The following is a 22,569-nucleotide window of genomic DNA, read 5'->3' on the forward strand; positions in this document are numbered from 1 at the left end:
TGGCTGTGAAACATCTGGACACTAAGTCATTATGTAAAACTCATAAGAAATTTTTCAGAATCCGTTATCTAAAACTCTGTTCCTGTAGCAGTCTCCATGTTTGCATCAGAGTAAATCTAATTAATAAACACAAATGTGAAGACTAAACAAATCCTGAAAGGCGATATTGTTACAGTGCTTACTCAGCAGTCAGAGTACCAGGGCCATTTCCATTGTATGGAGCAGCAGTTTTCTTGAATGATAATATTGTTTATAAAGGTGAGTGCTGCTGCTTGTGCAGGAGATGTACCTGGGAGGGCCTTTTTTAGCTTTCCTGAACTCTGTTGCAGGACAATTCAAGCACAAATAATAGGCATCTCTATGTGAGCACAGCTGAGATGATTCTGAAATGCACCTGGGGTCATGACAAACAGAATTTCTACTCTGAACAAAGTTTTGTTTTGTTTTGTTTTTCCCCAAGCTGTTTTAAAGGAGACTGGGGCATGTCCATGCATCCTGAAAAGTGACTATGTCACAGAATGGCTGAGGCTGGAAAATCACAGTCATAAAATCATTTAGTTAAAAAAGACTTCTAAGATCATCTTGTCCAGCCTATCTGCTTAGAGCAGGGTCACCTACAGCAGCTTGTTCAGGGCTCTGGCTACTTGGATTTTGAATATCTGGAAGGTATTGGAGACTGTAGAATGTCTCTAGGCAACCACTCCAGAGTTTGATCACCCTCACAGTTACAGACACATGCTCAAATGGAATATCCTGTATTTGATTTGTTCCCATTGCTTCTTGTTCATTCAATGGATACCAATGAGAAGGGCCTGATTCTGTGTTTTTTACTCCCTGGCCCATCAGTTATTTATGCACATTGACAAGATCCCCCTGAACCTTCTCTTGTCCAGTCTAAGCAGTCCTTTGATGGACTCATAACAGTGTGCAAATTTCTTTTTTGCCCAGGGGAATTCAGAACTGGACACAACACTCCAGCTGGGTCTCACCAGTGCTGAGGGGGAGGTTTTCCTCTCCTGACCTGCTGCTGATGCTGCTCCCAAAGGCTGCCTTTGCTCTGAGGGCCCATTACTGGCTCATGGTCACCTTGGCACCCAACAGGAAACCCTGGTTCTTTTCTACCAAGATGTTTTTCAACCTGTTGTTCCCCAACATGGTCCACAGGGATGTTGCTCCCTATGAGCAGTCTTGGCATTTTCCTTTTGTTAAAATTCATGAGATTCCTGTTTGCTCATTTCTGCAGACTGTCAGGATTCCCTCTGAATGATGGAACAACCATCTGGTCTGTCAACTGCTCCTTCTTGTTCTGTGTCATCTGCAAGTATGCAGATGCCATACACAGGTTCAGAGGTGTTTCTTAGTGTTAGAAAACATGACATTAGCCTCAACAGCACAAAACCTGGGTGCAGGTCCCTGCCCTGACCCAAACCAGGATAATGTAGGAGAGAATATTCTTCAATCTAAGGTGTTTTAAGAGAAAAAACAACAACAACAAAAAAACCCAAACCAAAACAGACCCCAAAGCCAAACACAAACAAACAAATCACTTTTTTTCTGTGGAAGGATGATGTGTCTGAATCCAGCATGGATTTGAGATACAGCTGAGACATGCACTCAGATGCAGCAATTCAGAAACGCTTCCAGGTCTTGCAGTTTGATCACAGCCTTTAGCTGTAACACTGTCCATATATGAGCACAATCCTCAGTGACTTTCCAGGCAGCTGCCCCTGAAGCTGTTTGGGCCTGTGGTGTGTTTTGGTCTGGGATAACAAAAGGTACAAGGAAAACGTGCGCTGTGGATGTAGCTGCCGTTACAGCTGTGAGGCAAAGAGCCCTCCAAAGTGTTACTCTGCTAAAGAAATCCCTTTCTCTCACCTATTAGTCAAAACAACTGCTCTGTGTCAAAGCAGCACAAATAGCTTTTAGCCAAAAAGCTTTTCTAGCTGCTGTTTTGCTGGGGCCTGTCTGCCCTGCCCGGCTGCTGTCCCCTTCCAAGGGGTGAGTGCCCTACTCGGCTACATAAATTCCACTGTCGGCTTTCCATTGTCCCTTTGTGCTTCGTTGCCAAGGAAGCCAAATATTATTTCTGTCCTTGAAAGAAATTGCAAATATGGGGAATGGCTTCAGTTAGAGGTGGGAGAAATACCTTTTGTGTTCTCTCTTATGCCTTTATAGGGCTGATTTGGGTGATGTGGTAGAATGGGGCTGTTCTGTCTTTTCTCTGTTAGTCAGATGTCTTTATTATTATTATTAACTTATATTCCAGACTAAGCAGTTCCCTCTCTTTGTGTATCCTTTCATCCCCTTTGTCACATCCTGAAGTGCTACTGAGTGGTCCTGAATAAAAATCAGTCTGCATTTATATCTCTTTATCCCCAGGCTTTCTGTGACCCCTGCTACTTCACATTCACAGGCCCTTAATTTTTTTTCCCTGGTCTTCCCATGGATATAGAGGCAGGATCATCCTCAGCTAACACTTGGAAAACTGAGGTGCAGGTGAAACTGATACCAGATGAAGTGCACTGGGAACTCTATCTGGCCTTGTGGCTTCCAGCCAGAGGTGACTATTCTTGATCACAGAATCAGAGAATGATTTGGGTCGAAAGGAACCTTAAAGTCCATCTTGTTCCAACCCTCTGCCATGAGCACAGACACCTTCCACTAGACCAGGTTGCTCAGAGCTTTCTACACGAGCACCAGGAAGGTATAGCTTGTTTAGCAGGTGGAAAGGAAACTCCTGCATTAATACTTGATCTCCAGCCCAAGATACAGAGACTGTCCTGCCTTTACTCCCAAGTACTAATTTCCTGTCTTTTCCAAGAGGAACATGTAGTAACTTGGGGTCTGGTGACTTCAGGCTGCCTGGGCAGTGTTACAGCTTGGACTGCTGATGCTCAAGATGCCTGTCTATTGATAGTATTGTTTATATCAAACAATAAAAGAGCAATTTACCTGTGAAGTCATTGTTCCTGCTATCCTGACAACATTTATCATGGCTTAAAGTTGTCCAGTTGCTGGTGAATAATGAATTCCCTCTTGGCTCAACTCAATGGTTTAAACAGCAAATGCTGATCTGGCAATTTTGCCTGGTTGTGGCAGATGCAACACACTGCATGTTCTGTTAAGGCAATACTTGAGGTTTGTAGCCAGGTCATTGGAGATAGAGCACATCAGAAATTAGGAGAGACTTATGTAAACCAACTTTTTGATTTTTTTTTTACCCCCCTCTTTTTACAGTCTCTCTGAGCTCTCATTTTTCCCTGGATTTTTTTTTTTGTTTGTTTGTTTTTGTTTTTGTTTTGTTTTGTTTTGTTTTGTTTTTCCTTTTTGCAAGCAGGTAAGATTTGGAAATAATAGACCACATGAGGACATAAAGCCAGGTCACTTACAAATGGATAGTTTTGCTCAAAGTCTTTATCTTTTCTCCTTTTTACTATTTTAAGGCTGCTCTCTGTTCTTCCAGTTTCAAGTAACCCAGTCTCCACAATCCTTCCAGCTGATTCTTGCTGTCAGGATAAGCTCCTGAGACCACACTTCTAATTGACAAATGAGAAAGAGATTTTTCTTCTTATATGTCTACTCCAGCCTGTGTCTTCTTTTGTTTTCCCTTTTTCATTTCCTTCTTTTTCCCTTACTCTGCTTTATCCTTTCACTGTTTAGCCTTTTCTATCTTGTCTCAGTCTTTACTCATTTTCTTTCCTCTCTTGGGGTTCATAAAGCTGCCAAGGCCTGGCCAAAGCAAAGAGAAATATGCATTTCACAGGCAAAGGTCATGCAGAGGACAGCACCATTGCTCTTACTGCAGGTCTTGGGGAAAAGGATGCAAGTTTGTTTCGAAGCTGTTGCTTTCATTAAATTTGACAAATCTACCCTCAATAAGAATAAATAAATAAAATATGGAATGTAAAGCAGAAGGAAAAGGGAGATGTGAAAATCCCAGTGCTGGAAACAAAGTTTTGCCTAACTTTTGGATTGTCTTGGGAGGCAGGTTCTGGGAGAACTAAGCATGAGGTCTCCAGTCTGGAGGGAAATCACAAATGTGGATTCTCTGCAATGTCTCAGCAGAGGTCAAGCTGAATGTCTATGAGAAGTAATTCCCCTTCCCAACACAGGCTGTGATTTGTCATCATCCCTTAAAATTTTCTCCTTTTTCACTGGAAAAATTGCCAGGTGGGAAAGCAATCCAGTGATTTGACCTCCTTGAGCATGGAGATTGCCAATTCTATCAATTGCACAGCACCAAATGAGAGAGGCCCGGAATTTTAGTTTGCAAGGCAAAGAAGATTCTAATAAAAATGACCATTGTAGTGCTGAACTACATTTTAAAATCAGTGTGGGAGACTACAACCTGATTGGAAGAATTTTCCTGTAGGAAAACTTTTCCCTGCCAAGTTGGTATTTCCACATGTGAGTCACACTGCAGTATTTCATGCAAGGTAACAAGATTTCAGATTTGTTCTCTGGGATCACAAGAATTATTCAACATTTTCACCTGTCACTTGAAATCTACATTTTTCAGGGATGTGTGGTCACTCTGAGAGCCCCAGAGCTGGCTCCTGGCACTGTGTGCAAAGCACTCACATCTGCTTGTGATAGTTTTTGCAGCAGGTCCCGTGGGGTAATGCCTTACCTCCTGCCCCAGTCTAAATAAATCTGCCATTGCCCTGCACTCATAGTCTTGTCAGAATAATTTCTTCTGAATGGGGAGAAACCTGTTTAATCAGTTTTGGTGTTTCTTAGCCCTTTTCAGATTGTCATGGCTGAGGTCTTGATTTGCTTAAAGAATTGGTCTGTGTGCATGAGGTCTTGTCTGTCACTTGTATGGTCAAATAACCATTTTCTTTGTCCCAGTGTGATATGCTGTGCAAAACCTTTTTTTTTAAATTTGGGTAGTAGCAGGATACTTCCCTGTCACTCCCAGTAAAGCTGTGGGCAAAGGCCAGGGTGATTTTAGGCACATCTTCTGCTGGAGCTCTGCTGAGACTCACAGTTATAGAATGACTGATTTATAGTTCCCTTGCTGCATGTTCTGGTATAAAATCAAACCCAGTCCTCTGTGTTTGCAATGGTGAAAGCCTGAGTGTTGGTCAAATTGGATCATTCCCAAACTTCCCAAGTTGCTGCTCTGTCTCTCACTGTCATGCTATGTGGGGACATGAAGGAGCTGTTAGAGACCTTACCAGAGGTAAACATAATCTGCTTTCATGACAGTTGCCAAATATTTCCTATTTCCAGAGAAGATTTGGGACCAAATTTTCTTTGGTATGTGGTAAACTGGTAAATCCCATGCTTTCTAAATACTAGAGACAAGAAAAAAGGTGTATTCATTTGGCATAAGAGTGAACCAGGGGGCTGCTGTCAGGCACTGTGCTTGCCGGCATTGACTTCTGATATAGCTGAGGGCCCAAGAAAGGATTTGATGGAGATAGAGGTGCCAAACAACACAAATTTGAATTCAGGAATTTTAGTGTCTGGACTAGAAGGTGCAGAACAGTTATCAGTCTCTTGCCCTAAGACATAGTGATGTTTCTAGGAAAGGCTGAGCATGGGGACAGATCCTGTTTGAGCTCTTAAACCTGCAGGAAGACACCAAGCTTTGAGATTTTTTTTTTCTTAGCTAGGCTCTTTCCATTTGCATTTTAATTTTGTAATGATGTTGATTTTCAAGGTTGAATTTTTCATAAGAATTTGTCACCTGAAGGGGTGGGTTCAAAAGGACTTTATTGTGAAAATGCAAATCCAAATGAACACCAGTGAGGCTTTTATACAGGAGGAAAGGTGAACTGTTAGTTATGCATGTATCATGAAGTGTTATATGGGTATAATTATGGCAGACTAATTATATCGCTGCAGTTTTGCTGTTAAAAATCTCTTGTATATAAACCACCTAGATAAAACTGTCCTTTGAATAAAATAAATCTGTTATAACTTAATTTACAAGAGCTGCATGGCTGAGATGGTGTAAGTACTTTATTGCTACTTAGAATGCAATGGCAAGGCCAGAGTGAGCAGCGCTGTGATTTATGTGTGGGATGACTGTGTTTTGGAAGGGACTTGGTTGAGAGCCAAGGAAAAAGAGCCAGTTGAAGCTGCTCAGGAAGTATCACTCGTGTAGTTCCCTCAGCTGTAAAGTGATGACCTTAAGCCTTACTGCAGCTGTATCTCTGGAATGAAATAGTGCCCAGCTTGTCACAGTGCATGGAATTGACCTTTGGAGGCTGTTGGAAGTAGAGTCTAAATCTCTCTCAAAATCACAGCTCTCATTCTCTGAGTACTGAACAAACCCCATAAGGCTTCCCAAGACGACCTGGTTATGCCATAAGATATATTTTATAAATTTGATTGCACTATGTGCAATATACTTTATGTATTTGACACATAATACATACCACTGCAAGTTATCCTTTTTTTCAATTAAAGCAAGACATTAATATTTATAATGCTATAACACTACCATATTACTCATATAATATATTAATATTTATGAAGTTATGACACTATTCTAACAGAGAGTTCCAAGGAATTTAGTACTGCAAAAAAGTGAACTCCTCAGCTGTAGAGGGGTTCAGGTTCTCCTGCAACTTAAATTAGGTAAAATATAAAACCAAAGTTGCTTGGTTTTTTAAAGACACTTGTGTGTGCAAACGTCTACATAGAAACATATTTTTTGTAAATACACACACACACACATGTACATATGGAATTTTTAATGAGAAGGGTTAGGAGTTGCCAAATCTGGCAGCCTGATAGGGCAGAGAAACAACAGCCCTGTGCCCCAGGTGCAGGCAGCTGTGGTGCTGAGCAGCTGTTCCTGGCAGTGTGGCTGAGTCAGGTCACTCAGATCACGAGCAGAAACACTTGGCTTCTACACAAACACAAACAGCACCAGTGGTCTTATCCTGTTCCCCTCTCCAGCTGAGCAGGATAAAAGCCTGTTAGTAGGAAATATGCACATACACTCATTCAAAGTGCATCCTCTGAAAACTGGACCCAGAGACCCCATGTGGCACTTGTGTCTGTGATCCTGTCACCTCACACAGATGGGAGCATCCAGAGGGGCTTCTTTGTTGACTTCTGGTCTTCCCATACTCTCCTGGACCTCCTGTAGACAATTCAAAGCTTCTTTTTGTTTGCTGGTCTCAGCAGTATTTGTCCTGTGGCTGCTTTCATACCTGCCTCCCAAAGCTTTCATTCTACTTGCCAGCTAGCCCAGCTTGATGGTCAGTGGTGGTCACAGATGTACCTACACAGTGAGCACGCCATCTCTTGCTCTGGTCGCTGGCAGGACACATCCATGGACACTCTGACCTGTGCTCCAACTGTGGTTGCTGCCACCTCCATACATCACATGCACACAAATCACTGGATGAGGCTTAGGTCTGAAACAAGGGAGCAGGAATAAGTAGCTGGAGAGAAGGTTGCAAGCTGGTGAAGTCCTGGTGCAGCACCTTCCAACCAAATTCTCTGTACTGTCAAATTTCTTGCAAAATCGTTGCTGCCTGCAACCATACAGCTGAGTCCAACAAGAGTTCTAGAAATTCCTGAAATCCAAAAGAAGTGGATGATCAACACCTTGAATCACCTGCAGCCCTGGTTCGTGCCTGAGATGTTTAGTTTTCTGAAATTCCTTTTCCATGGAATTTTCTGTAAACAAGAAACATGTTTACATTCTTTCCCTAGGAGGGACTTCTTCTTGATGCCCCTCTGGTCTGACCAATGTGATTGAAGAAGTTTGTCTTCTTGTCACCAATTGAATTGGTCTGTGTAGAATAGTGTAAAAGGGGTGACACATCCCAAGAATAAAAGAGTAATTTTCAGCCTTCTGAAGTCAAAGTCTTTGTGCCGTTGTAGTGTAACACAGCATCATCACCAGTCATGATACTGGTGCACAATTCTAGGAGAAACTCTGACAAACTGGAGGGAGTCCAGTGGAGGGCCAGGAGGATAGTTTGAACCTGAAGCACATGGCATGGGAGGGATGGTGGAGAAGAGAGAGCTAAGCAGTATCCAGATGCTTCCTTCTGCTTCCTGAAAATGGCTATAACATAAACCAAAGCTGGGCTCCTCTCCATGCAAGCTAATAAGGCAGGAGGCAAGAAACATGAGTTGTGACAGGGGAAATTATAAGCACTTATTTGAAAAAAAAAATTGAAAAAAAAAAAAGGAATGACAAGGGTGGTGAAGCACTGGCAGAGGTGCCTCAGAGGCAACAGGGAATCCCTGTTTCTGGCAGCCCTTGCTTGGGGCTGAACAAGGTACTGAACAACTTGATTTCACTTTAATATTGACCCTACTTCAAGCAGCAGTTTGGGCTGGGTGACCTGCAAGAGGTCCTTCCAGGATAAATATTCCCTGATTCAATCATTAAAAAAAAAAAAAAAAAAAAAAAAAAAAAAAGAGAATTTTTTAAACTCTGTCCATTTGTCTTTTCAAAATGTGGAATATCAGAAAAAAATAAATCTCCACATCTCCATAGCTTTTGTAAAGCCTTTGTAAAGGTTTTAAGAAAAAAAGTAAGCTCTCAAGAAACTATGGTCTTATGGGACAGTCAAAGAAAATCATCTAAGATGATATTCAAACAGCAAAAAAAAATTTTTTGTATTGAATTTTAAGACCCATTGTTTAAACTTCAAGACCAAAAATATTTGCAGTGGGAGTTGCTTTTTTAATTCTTCAGAGTAATTCCAACTGTCTGTGGAAAAAGCTGTAGTGTTTTATTACATCTTGTAGGAGTTTAGAGTTAAGGGATTTAAGGGAATAATTAGCAATAATCCTCAAGAGTATCTGTGTAATATTCAAGCCTGCAGAATTGAAAATGACAGTGTTTTTATTCCTGTCACCCCTAGCCTTCACCAGTTGAACTTCCAGTACTTTCTTATCCCTACACAAACGTAGGAGACCTATGAAATATTGGTCAGCATTTACAAAACCTTACCTTGTTTAGCCTTGAAATGCTGGCACTCAGCTGCAGTTCTAAATTCTCTCTTCTTTCAAAACCATTTTTCTGAGTTAACACTGGATGCTGCTTGGAACTGTAGCTGAGGTACAGAAAATCAGATAGTGGGCAGGGAACTGTTGACTTAAAATAAAAATATTTTCCTAAATATGCTTACAAGATGTTCAGGTTTGTTCAGAGCTGTATGAAATCTGAAAGGTGAAAGGCTTGGGGAGTAGCTGAATTGAAAGCAAATCTCTCTGTAGAAGGATTGTAATAGCACATTTCAATCTCCAGCATTAGTAACAAAGCAAAACAAACCCTACTTGTCTGTACTGGGCTGCTGTGTGATTTGAGAGAGCTGCTTTTACTGCTACAGCCCACAGGATTATCAGTAATGCCTGGTATGAAATGCACTCATTGAGTTCCCTGCTCTGGCTTCAAGCCTTGCCTGGGGTCACCTTTCAGCCCTGTTGGCCCATCCTCGTGGCTGTCACTCGACTCCCCTGGCTCAGCACTGTTTCTGTGACATGAGTATCAGTGCTCTGCCCACAAAGAAAAAGCTGAAATTCTCCCATCCACAGCCTGCCTGAAAACCAGAGCGATTTAGGGGTTGTCTGAACTCCAGAAAAGTATCCAATTAAGGTATCTCCTGGAAAAAAAAGTTCTGTTCCACATTCAGTGTCTGCATAACATCTGCAAGGAAGCTGAGGAAATAAGAAGAAAATGGCAGCAGATAGTGAAAAAAACAATATTAATTTGGAAAATAAGCAGATTAAAGATAAAAAATCTGTGTCAACCAGCAACAAGGGAATACTTAATTCACTATCAGTTAATTGCAGTGACTCCATGTGTTTCAGATATTGGGAAACCACTTATTTCTAAGTATAAAGTCCTTTTGTTTTTATGAGATTGATTTGTCTCCATGTGATATGTATGTACTCCTGTATTTGTAACCACAAGAGCTCAAATTGGGATATTTTAAGAAGACATTACAATAGCTTGGATATAGCTCAATGCAGATGTTTATGAAGCTCTGGCTTTAATTATATGTAATAGTTCATTAACCATTAGAATCCTTTGAATTTTCTTGTAATTTATTAGAAGTTTTGGATTACTTCCAAACTGTAAAAAGAGTTAGCTCTATTGTGATTGTCTCTATTCTTCCAGCACATTCCTACAGAGATATTCCCTGGTGAAAGATGAAATATCTGTTCTGAGGATTGGCAAGCTGGTACGTTGCTGTCTGCCTTGTCCAGCAAAACTAGAACTGGTTTTAGTGGAGGCAGGAGAAGAGAACTTGCTGGTTTTAGACAGCCATGGTTAAATGGGATAGGTGAATGGATGTTTGTGTGCACTACTGTTATCATAGAACAGTTACAGACTCATAAACTCATGGAATCACAGAACAGTTTGGGTAGGAAGGGATCTTAAAGACCATCTCACTCCAATCTCCTGCATGGGCAGGGATGCCTTCCACTATTCCAGGCTGCCCTGTCCAACCTGGCCTTGAACCCTTCCAGGGATGAGGCAGTCACAGCTTCTCTGGGAAACCTGTGCCAGGGCCACACCACACTCACAGTAAAGAATTTCATTCTAAGAGGAGACTTTTCTAGTTTAAAGCCATTCTGTCTTGTCCTATCACTTTGTGCCCCATGAAATGCCCCTCTCTGGACTTGTTCTAAAGCCCCTTTATATTCTGGAGACTGTGTTTTTCCTACTTCTGGATGAGGTGGAAGTTCCTATGCCATCTGTGCTTTTGTCAACTGCTCCATCAGCTACTTTGGTTTCAAAAAGGAAGGGATGTAACTCCATGAGAGTAATAAAGGAGGATGTTTAGATTTACAGTTCCTGTAAAGCAGTGATATTCTGTATGAAGCTGTTATATTTCTCTTTCCTCCATATGTGTGTTAGGATTTAGAACTGACTGTTGGATGGGAACTGATCAACAGTTTTCTGGAGAGGCAACGGTTCAAATGATTCTTAGGAGCTGACATTGCTGGGAGGGATAAAGTTACAGTCAGCATTAAGCACTGAGTTTGGTGAGTAGTGTAGAATAACTGCTGATGGCTGATAGCAGGCAAACCCCAACTTTGAAAAAATAAATTGCAAGTGGTGTTTGAAGGGAACATTTCCTTCTTTTTTGAGGGAAAAATGATCTATCATTTTTGTGATGCATTTCTTTTGGTTGTTTATTTTGTCTCCAGAGTGTAAATCCCTGCTTTGCTGGTGACACTGGGTTTTTTATTTTGAATTAAGGAGATGTTTAACTCTGGAGTTCTATACATTGATTTACTTTGAGAGTATGAAAGCCCACCATCAAAGATTCCACCTCCTTGACACAATCCTTAAGAAAAGAGATAACCCCAAAACATTTTGAGATTGTTTTTGTTATCCCATGTTTTCAAAACATGAAGCATTTTGAAAAGGTTTGATAGGCTTAATTCTTTAGATTTCTTTGTTGCTTTTAACATATTTTCAAATGAAATACATGTTTTTTAAGGAAATATCAAATTACCACCTGCTCTAACATTGTCTTACCCTTGTATACAAGTGCCATTAAAATCCTCAAAAACCTGCCATGGGCTTCATGTTTAAGTGTTTCATTCAGCAAAAAGAGTCTGAGTAATTCCCTCCCTGGTAGGACATTTAAGGGTATAAAAGGTTACTTGGAGACTTATTACTGAAAATTCAACAAGAGTCCTGAAAATAATTCAGATTTCAGGTTACTGAAACATGAATCACTGGGTAATTAAATGCCAACACTTTAAAAAGAACTACCAATGAAATGTTACAAATCTGACACACTTAAAGAGAAAAAAAAAAGGCAATAATTCTCTACAGCCACTTCCTTTTGCGCTTTGAAGAGCATCATCTCCTCCGTGACCCCCATGCCTAAATCAGTATCTTCTCTCTGACAGTGGTCAGTGCCAGATGTTTCAGACATTGTGCTTTGTTTATTATGAGTCAGACACCATCAAAGCATTCAATCCCTTCAATATCTTGAGCTTGAGTGAACTCAAGTTATTTTGAGATTGCTGATGGAAGATGAGAGGAAGGAGCTGTTTCAACAAGTGATCTGCACTAATTGCAGGGGCTGAAACCTTCCCTGATCCTGAACTGGCAATATGAAAGGCAATCCGTAGGAGGCTGTTCTGACAGAGTAGTTGAATATTCAGAGGAGAAAGTAGAGTCTTGACTGCACTTTGGTTGTATTTCTCTGTCTCCTGAATAGGATGGCCTCGGGGAAAAGTCTTAATGCACTGGAGTAGCAGTGTAGAAAGTGCATTTCAACATTTTGTGTTGTATTCTGATTCTGTTTGTGGTTGGCTTGCCCTGATGGCCATCCTGCATAGCTGGCTTATTTTTGAGGGAGAGAGCTGAACTAATTCCAGGACTAGGTGTGCAACACCCCCAAGGCATGTGTTCTACTAACTGGGAAAGGAAGTCCACCCCAGTAGTTCATTTTGTCCCAGAGTTCTTCCTTAAAAAGTGAAATAAAGGCACAAAATTAAATAATGCTTTTTCCTGATCTGATGCAGCCCTGTCACTCACTCTGATAACTGGGACTGTGTCAGCTTTTTTCTTATGAGCAAATGCTGCCCAGGGGACTTGGAAATTAATATGCTGATTTGAGTAAATATTTATTTGGCACACACCTCGAGGCACTGCAGCAGCAGAACTGTTAAGTAAGAACTACAGGCTAAAATTTAGAGAAATCAAGAATCCAGCCCCCACAGTGGCAGCTTGAATGATGAAGCTAAATTGCTGTGTTTGGATTTTCTCTAAGAAGAGTAATTGTAGTTGTTTTAGACACCTTGAAATTCGTTGAGACTGGTGGTCTTTCCAGCACTCCTGAGATAGGTTTTGGTGTTGGCATGGAAGAAGAGCTATTCCCAGTAAAAGGTCTGGATATGGGTCATCTAGAAGTAAAAAATAAGGAAAGTGGGATCAAATCACTGTTTTAAAGTACCTAAAGGTATAGACAAAATGGAATCAGTCTTCTCTCTGAAAGGTTTCACTGTGACAGTTGTTAAGCTTTGGCACAAGGTGCTCAGAGAGGTTGAGGAGGCTCCACCCTTGGGGATGCTCAGAACTGGGAAAGCTGGTCTGACTTGGCCCTGCTTTGACCAGAAGGCTGGACTAGATGACTTGCAAAGATAGAAACTTGAGTCATTCTGTGATTGTAGGTCACCAAGAGAATTGTCATTATTTATTAAAAACAAGTTTTATATTCCCTTTTAGGAATTTGTTCAGGGATTGTTCCTTTTAATTGCTTTTTTTTTGTTGTTGTTGTTTCTCTATTCCATCTCTTAAGAGTCTAACAGCAGCCATCCCACCATGTCCTCTCTCTGTCTTCCTCCACAGAGGAAGAGGAAGATAGGGACAAGCATTGTGGAGTGGCTGCTTGTAGGTTTGTGTTGGTGACAGTAGTGGGAAGGGGACTTTCAGACCCATTGGAGAGAGGAGATCTGTGGGGTTAAATGGAACCATAGCTGTCACTACATGCTGTAGTGTTCTCTGAATGGATGTCTCTGTATCAGCAATAGGAGGCTTCCCTGAGTATGCAAAAGTTAGGATTGTTTGGGAGTTCTCATGGCAACCTCACTGTAATCAGCCCTTTTGACTCAGTGTAATTTTAATGAGACTTTGTCCCCCTGCTTTATTCTTGTCAACAACTTTATTACAGTGGATAACATAATCCTCTAAGAAACAAAGAGAGATTTGGTTCTGTGCATTGTTTTCCTTCTAAAAAGATTGTGACTGTGCAGAATGAGAGAGAAAGCAAAGCTCTGAGGAAGTGTCAAAGGCCTAGAAAAGAAGGTGCAGCCAGAAGAATTAAAATGGTATAATGTGAAAGAGATCAAAGATGTGACTGGTGTGCCAGGATAGAATAGGACCTCATACAACCAGTTGTACCCCAACTTTCTCCTTACTGACACTGCATTTGGGCCTTTTTGCCCATGATCATTAGTTTATAGGAAAAGTGAGGTTGGAAGGGACTTCTGATTTCTAGTCTAACCTACTGCTCTAGAATGTCAGACCAGGTGGTTCAGGGCTTTATCCAGTAACGTCTTGAAAACTTCCACTAATTTAGGCTGCACAGCTTCTCTGGGCAAGCTGCTCCACTGCTTGACTGCTCTCTGAAGGAGTTGCTCCCTATCTCTGGTCTAAAACTCTCTTGTTTCTTATTGTGCCTGTTATTTCCCATTCTTCTACCGTGAAGAGCCTGGCTCCATCTCTTTCATAACCTCATAGTAGATACTGGCAGGCTGCTGTTATTTTCCCCCAAAGATGCCTCTTCTCCAGGCTGGAGAAGCCACTTCTTACAGGGAAAGTGCTCCAGCTTCCAGCCTTTTTGGCTGGCTTTCTGTACTCACTTGAGTTTATTGAAATCTGTCTTGTATTGGGGGCCAAAAATTGCATGTGGCATCTGCACTGAGTCTAAATTATGAGTTTGGCTCAGCTGCATTTCCTGTAAACTTGACAGATATGCTGATGTAAATAAGTTGTATGATTCAACTAGGAGTTTAGAGCATCCAAATGTTGCTTCCACTAAAGGCATGAAACATGGCTGAGGGTCAAATCACCAAGTGTCCCTAATCTCCCTGTCATTGTGTCTCTGCTTTGCACCTTTGTGAGATGAGTAATAAAATCTACATCCCTTATTGCTTGTTATTTTGTGTTTGTAGGCTGCACTGCTGTAAATTATCTAAATATTAACTACTTTTCACTAATGATGGTTTTTATCATGGTTTTTGCAGGTTACATATCACAGGTACTAAAGAATTACAGTGACCATGCCTGTGATGGAGAATATGTGTCCCTGAGATGTCCCCACAGAACCACCATCAGCATCCAGTCTTCTTTTTACGGCCGAATTGTACCAAGTCATCAGCTGTGCCCTTCTCGCTATCCTCACTCCTATGCAACTTTAATTAAAGAAGATGTTGCCTGTTCAGTTGGCACTTCTCTTCAGGTATGGTTAAATTGCATTTCTTAATTTTGAACTTCACCTTTCCTTGGCCAGGCAGCAGGTCTCAGTGTTGGTGCTGCACTGACCTGTCTTAAGCAGGGAACTGTGACATCTCACACAGCTTAGCGATAATTCATCCTTGTAGTTCAGACAATGGTGAATTTCTTAGTTTTCCTGCAACTCTAGTCAGTAACAGTTCAGGAATGTGGTTGAAGGAGAATTACACTTCAGGGCTGCATTATGTTTGACTGAGTTTGAAGAGCATTGTTTTTATAGTTTTCCTTCCCAGTTATTAGCTTTTCCAACACATTCAGAAATTGCTGTAGCATTCTTTTTGCTTTAGATCCTATTTCAAGAGGCTTTTACTTTAGCAACTTGAAACCCAGAGAGAATCTTTGGCTTTACTTCTTGTAGCTCATTTGGTTCTTAGATCACTGTAAGTGGTCATACATCACTTAAACTCGTAACATCCCACAGTAGTTAATCAGCTCTGACCATTTGTGTAGGGAAAGTTGTCTCTGTGTATCGTCCCAAGAGCATGTGTGACGTCAGGAAATCAAAGGATTATTTGGAAGGTGCCGGTGTTACTCAACTGCCAGTAGGAAGAACTAAAATTAGAAACATGAGTTGGCTGATGTTGTTGAGATGAATAGGGTCTGCTCCTGGGTGTTGAAGCAAGCACAATTTTTTCCGAGTGCTGGATTTGGGACCGTGAAAACTTTTGGGCAAAGCTCTCAGTCATCCAGTGTGTTTATGGCTTAGAATCAATAATAACTCATAATAAAAATTTATAGCAGACTAGATTAATGAACCTACAGGGTTAGTGACTAATTTCTTTTATAATTTGGCTGAAGGCCAGAGTTTTCCACATCACTTCTCGCTCTTGCATCCAGGGTTTTTAAGAGACATTTACAGCAGTTTTTAAAAAGTTGATGTGAGTGCTTTGGCTTCCAAGTGCCAGTGGTAAGTTCTCAAGAATTTGCACAAGGTTGGTGTTTGGCTGTAGTGTAACCCTTAAACTGACAGATTTGAAGTTGCTCTCATGACACTTCCACTGCACAGCAAAGGACTGAGCTGTAGTATGAAAGGATGTGGTCCTTATCAGTGGAAGGTTTTTCCAGATATGATAACAAAAGTTCACAATGAAACAGATGAGAGGCAGTTGTGTTCTTTAGGGTGGGAGAGCATGGAGAGAAAGCTTTGGCAGAGGCTAGCCTTCCCTTCTTTTATTGATATACTGGAAAATTTACTTGCAACATTTCATTTACCAAGGTGATTGATAACTATGAGCATTGCCTCAACCCTTGTGGGTGACTGGCCCACTTAAGGCATCTGGAAGAACTTGAGAAGAGGGAAGATATTACTCTAGGCTTTTCATTTCATGGTTTTATGTGTAGGAGGGATTGAAAAGAAATCCTTACCTGCCTCTCTTAGCTTTTTATGTACTCAGACCTGTTCCCCATTAGCTTTGCCTTCAATACTTAGGTGGCTTGTAACTCCCAATCCCTGTTTATCAGAGCAAGAATTGTGTTCCCAGTAGGTAATCCTGAAGGAGATCTCTTGTGCAGTACATTTGTTACACGACTGAGACCAAAAAACTATTATCAACCCATTTTTGGGGATGCAGATGTGCTGGGGAAGTAGCTGGCATTCTCTCTTCTACCATAAATTTCTTGGGACGCCTTTGGTAAGTTCCTGAGTCTTTTTTGAGGAGACTCACAGCCTCTTTGGTGACCCCAGATGTGGCTTTGATCCCTCCATGTGTTGCGGTTGCAGAGCATAGGATGAGTCTGAATGCCAGAGATGAATCTCATCTTCTCTCTCAGTTCTGGAGGGGGTGAGGCCCCTCTGAGGGGTAAGCCAGGAACTCCACAAGCTGAATGGCAAACTGCCTGCAGCTCGCTGGTAGGAAATGCATGTATGTAGGAAAATTGGAAAGCTGTAGACAAGGAAATTGCATGTATTTTTGTGGTTTTGCAACTCAGATATATGGCTGTAAAGGCAGGACCAATTGTGTGTGTATTCTGGTTGTCAGTAATTGAAAAAGTCAGCCAAACCAAACCCTTCAAAACTAAGTATATAAAATCACTGTGTCTAATCAAACCCATGACTGTATAAATTTGCTGCTTCTCTGGAGAGTGGCCTGGAGGGAGTATGAAGGGTATTTATTAACTCTACTCCCTGAAAACACTAGCTGTGAGTGTAAACTCCCATTTAGAATATCTCTCCACTGTAAATGTCCAGTTCAGCCATTGTTTCTATGTTAAAAAGGGAAAAGAAATAGCTGATTACACTGAGACAACCACTACTAATTCAGCTTTATGTGATTGCTTTAGTCGCTTGTTTTCGTTTGAAATGAAATACAGACCACCTGGGAGAGTATGTATGTGACATTGAGGCAGTGACCCAGAGATCCCAGACTAGACGTTTCTGTTATTCTGACACTGTAATATTACATTCAGTGGGAGCTTTCCAAATGTACAAAGAATTTGGACATTTGTAGAATCCTCAGAGATTCATAGAATGGTCTGGGTTGGAAGGGACCTTAAAGATCATCTTGTCCCAACCCCCTGCCATGGGCAGGGACACCTTCCATTAGGTCAGGTTGCCCAAAGCCCCATCCAGTCTGGCCTTGAACACTTCCAGGGATGGGACAGCCAGAACTGGGCAGTCTGTTCCAGTGTCTCACTACGCTCTGAGTAAAGGATTTCTTCCTAATATCTAATCTAAACTTACCCTTCTTCACCTCAAGGCCTTTCTCCCTTGTTGTATGACTGCAGACCCTTGTAAGCCTCTTGTAGGCCCCCTTTATGTACTGGAAGGATGAATTCTGGATCAGTATTTCTGATGCCACCTGTTTTCAGCACTGAACCACTCTAGGTCTGTATGGAAGAATGTCTAATGGTTGGCTAAAATGACTTCTTATTACCAGAAAACTATATTACACTTTACAGCTGATTACCTGCAATTTTCTCATTTTGATAAATTGGCAGAAAATAAAACCACAGCTTATTTGTAAGGAAAACAGTAAACCCTGGAGAGCCACTTAATTAGTTGTGCTCCTGCCCCCTATAATTTATCAAAGACATTGAGGGCTAACTTCTCTCTTCATATGCACAGGTAATGAAATCAGCAGGTAGATGCTCTTTCAAGGGCAATATTTTACCATGTCACTCATTTCCCCAAGAGGAACTGTGCTTAGAAGGTGCTCTGGAGCTGAATACTGACTCTCCTTAGAAAGATTAGCTGATCTGGGGAGGGCCTGTGTCCTGGATCTCTTTCAACACTCTCCAGGACATGGTTGTCCTTGGTGACAAGAATCACTAGTGCTGCTGATGTGGTATTTCCTTTTGTCCTTTGGGTGAGAGACAGGACACCTCTGCTGCACCATCTCCCCTCCAGCAGCCCTACAAAAGGGAGCAGATTCCTTGCATGCTGACCACAGGATTCCCTGAACTCTTCCTCCCCTTTTTTTATTTCCACCCACCAGGAAGGTTTGTGTGAAACAAAAAATCGGAAACAAAAGGAACTTGACCTCTTTGCTGATGGAAAGATGAGATAAACTTTCCAGAAATGGATCTCAAAGCATAGGGCTGCTGTTGATCACAAAAAGTGAGGGCTGATGTTGCTGTTTCCAAAGTGGATTTTGTTTTCCCCAGTTATTCTGGATTAAAAGTAAAATTCCAAGTAGAAGGAAACATTCCCAACTGCTCCAGCTTTCCTGGCAGGCCGAGGACAATGACTCCTGACATGTCCAGTCACCAGATATTGCATGGTCTCACTGATGTCACAAGTGGCCTCAACAGGAATGACAAAGGGCCCTTTCTCATGACTCTGAACATCTATAAGATGATGTTGGTTAGGGGGAAAGAAGGAAGAAGTTGGTAGAAAGGAAGAATATATAATGGTCACCACTGGGAGGAGAGCCCACTACTATTTTGCACATTAGAACTTCACAGTTTCTAGGCAGTTTGGATAGGAAGGTTTCAGTCTCAAAAATGCTGGTGAACCAAAGAGCAGTGTGGGCAACTCTTTGTCAGACCATATTAATTACTTTGCAGAGGATAGTGAGCAGTGAGCTCAGGGTCCAGAAGAGGTTACTGCACTACCAAAGTTGCTGTTAAAAATCACAGAAGCAGTGCTGTTTCATTCATGAATCTTGCCTAAGCTGAAATAGAACTCTAGCAAGTGTCTCCCCCAGCTAATTATTTGCAAGTAGAACTGTTGGATGCAGAGGTCACAGACAATCTCTAAATTGCTGTGTCTTTGAAATCTTTGGCTCGACTGAAATAGCTCATCAGAGCAGAGTGATTATGTCCTGCAGGAGAAGAGGCACTGGAGGCAGAGGTGGCCAGTGCAGTCTGTCTCCCTGATGAGGCAGGACTGCTCCCCGGGGTGTAAACCTCCTAATGCTTTGTTTACTCTAAATTTAAACTTTCCAAGTCATGAGGCTTCCATCATTGCCACTAAGACCCTGCTTGACAGTGTAATGGTTTGCTCCCAGGGATTTTTTTTTTCCACTTTGTGTTTTAAGCTTTCCCTTTCTTTAATCCCATGACTTTTGGTTATGCATCCTTTTGTATTGCTTCATCTTAGACCTCCTCTCCCTTTGAAGCTGACCCTGCATACAGATTAAGTTTCCTACTGTTAGGAAATGTAGGTAATGTTAATTAGGTGATATTTGCAATGCAGCTTTTATCAGGTCCTTCTATTTGGTGAACATGTTGCTGCTCTTTGTGAATTGCTGTTCCTGGGCTCTTTCAAAGCCCTGCCAGAGGAGCACTGGTGAATTCTGCTGGTGTTTTAACATTCCAGCCCACTGCTCTACTGTCCTGCTGGCATTTACTACTGCCTCAGCAGAGCTAGTGACAGGGAATGCGTGCCCAGTTTTCAGTTCTTTATTTCATAGTCTGGTATGTTTATGTGAATCACCAATTATGTGGGCATAGTTCCCTCCTACTGACTCTGCTGTGAGCACTGCAAGGTCTATGGGAGAGTGATAAGAGATAGTAGAGCACTAAAACCTGCTATAGATCAGGATTCAGGGCATTTGATCCCTTCTTCAAGTGATGCACAGATGAAATGCAGTAATTTGGGCAAAGCTGAACTAGTTTTTAGTGGAGCAGGCTGGAAAGGTGGCTTGATGAAACCATGGGCAGGTCACCTGCACTTTATCAGCATGGATTTCACTTCCTCATGTAGTCTGTGCTTCCCTATTGCTGATTCTTGGAAAATCTTTTTGTTCCATGGACTTCAGGATTTGCATGAATGAATAGACATGAATGTTCAGTGTTCAGAAACAGGACCTGTAAATAGGTTTTCAACTTGAAAGCGTAAAGTTTATAGCATATTTTAAAGTATTACCAGTGTTCAAGGGTACATAAAAGAGTACCAAAATTCAAATGAAATGTGACATGAAGTCATTATCAGCACACTGTGCTGTAGGAAGAATTCCTGCTGCCTTGTTTGTTACTTCTTCCCATTGCAAAAACTCTGAAGGTGCACCAATATAAATGTTGGTCTAAGTCCACCATAATGGCCATGCCTGGACTGAATTTGACCTAAAAATGCTTAAAATTACTGGTATCTTCTTGCATAAAGTTCTTAGTACAAATCTCTGTCCATCTTCATTTGACTGCACATGGCTCTGATGCATTCATGTAACTTGCTCTGTGAGTTACTCTCCCCAGCAGCACACAATTTGGGCAATTATTTAGTAGGGCTCCTCTGTGTAATTTCATGCATGACTGACATGCCCTGCAGTCATCCTTATGGTCCTTTGAAGATGGAGGCTGTACAGGGAGCAGCCCCATGGCAAAGGCCTGTTCCCTTTGAGTTTCACCATTGGCTTCTGTGGGTCCAAAGTTTCACCCTGAGCGTGTTGAATCTGCAAACTGCTCCGAGGGACCAAGAACTGAGATAGGTTTAATTGCCTTGGGTGTTAAGCTCAGTTGTGGTTTATTTTAAGCATGCAGGGAAAGCACTTCTTGAGGAGTGATTTGAAGAGACAGGCTAAAAACGAGCACACCCTTGGGAATGGCTGAGGATGGCCTCCTCACAGAGCTCACATCCAGCTCCTCATTTAAAAGGCTGTTATCTAATGAGCACAAGCAATTACTTAGCTAATGAGCACAACAAAATGAGCACGAGAAATGTGTTTCATCTGCAGTGGCCACTAGAAAGATATGATTTTGAGCTTGAGGCTGCCCTTGCTTTAAGACCCAGGTCACTGCAGGGAGATTATTCCAGGGCATAACAGGGGTTAGATTAGTGTTTGTTTTACTTGAATTCACTTTTCTTGCTCTCTTATCTCCTCTAAATCTTGCAGCTTCTTAGCTCAGTCATGAACCAGGGAATGGAATGGGTTTAAACAGCCTCAACTTCCCTCCTGAGCACTGGCTGTCAGCCCTCAGGCCTGATTTACCACTGTAACGCAATTATAAAATGGAACAGTGCAATTAATGTGTCTTCCCTCCCCTTTCATGCCAGAGAGGAATTCCTGAATTCCTCCTCCACCTTCCTCTGCTGGAGTGATTTTTATAATATAATCTAAACTGAGTTGACTTTATTTGGCTTTAGTCAGGGATTTACCAGACTTAGAGACATAAGGAGCTGATTCTACATCCCAGTTAGGGACAGTTCTGTGGGCCTATTGCTATTCCTGTGCAAGTCCAGATTGTTTGGGGGCCTCTTTCTGGTTGGTTTTGTGGTAGTGTTTTCCCACCTTTTCAGCTGAGGGTGACAACCAGAACAACAAGGAAAACATGGAATGAATTGCCTACATTTTTCCATCCATTGAGCAAAAACCGTGTGAGCTCAAGACATTCTCTCACTACCAAGTGAACTCCCTGCTTTCCTGGTGTCAGTCTAGCTGATCATCTGCAAATACTTCAGAAAAAACATCTGACATCTGCCAGAGCTCTGGTACTGCTTTACGTGTATGATTTTTAAGAGTAAGGCCAGAAAGCCAAGGGCTTGGCTTCTGGTAAACCCCAGAACCCCTGGACCTGCAGGGAGCTGTACCTTTGGGGGATCATCTGGTCACACATGTTCTGCACAGTGTTTAAGAAGATGTGGATACATAGCATATACTGATGAAAACAGTGAGAAAGAAAATTTCTGTGCATTCAAGGATAGGTAAAAATTGTATGTGCAAGTTTTTAAGTTAACATTAAGACTGGTGTAACAACATTTTCTTATTTTTAATCAAGAAAATGCACCATCAACTACAGCTAATTTTCTTTGCATTTTTTCCCTGATGTATTTCACTACATTGGATTAAACATATATTTATTTTTATTTTACTTTTTATGGATATATTTCATTATGCATAAGACATTACTCAAACAGTGTACAAGAAATCAGAAATCTTAATGATTTTTTTGTATTTTCAGGAAAAATGTTGCCCTTTGGGGGGAGGTAAAATAGAGTTATATAAATGAAAAGGAAATACTGATTTCTTTCACCCCATGAAACTTCTCAGTCATGGCTATTGTCAAATTAAATTGGAACCATAGCTAAATACTATAACAAATTAGTAAATGGAATATTGAGCCCCAAGAAACACTTCACTTTTTTCTGTGGCCTCACAATGACAGGGATAACTTTTGCTCCTTAATTTAGTTACAAATTTCTCCCTAAGGCTTTGTTTTTGCTG

At 41.5% G+C, this 22,569-nt stretch overlaps 1 protein-coding gene across 2 annotated transcripts in view; it reads left to right on the forward strand.

Moving 5' to 3' along the window:
- EVA1A (eva-1 homolog A, regulator of programmed cell death) overlaps positions 1 to 22,569 on the forward strand; it is a gene marked incomplete at its 5' end in the record, with an annotated part of 204,322 nt that overhangs the window by 42,091 nt on the left and 139,662 nt on the right. For both annotated transcript variants that reach the window (XM_083858061.1, XM_083858062.1), the window contains one exon: positions 14,701 to 14,915. In XM_083858061.1, the coding sequence (XP_083714187.1) occupies positions 14,701 to 14,915 (215 nt within the window). The remainder of the gene's footprint in view (positions 1 to 14,700; positions 14,916 to 22,569) is intronic.

The sequence above is a fragment of the Zosterops lateralis genome (assembly GCF_965231275.1).
Source record: "Zosterops lateralis genome assembly, chromosome: 3".
NCBI lineage: Eukaryota > Metazoa > Chordata > Aves > Passeriformes > Zosteropidae > Zosterops > Zosterops lateralis.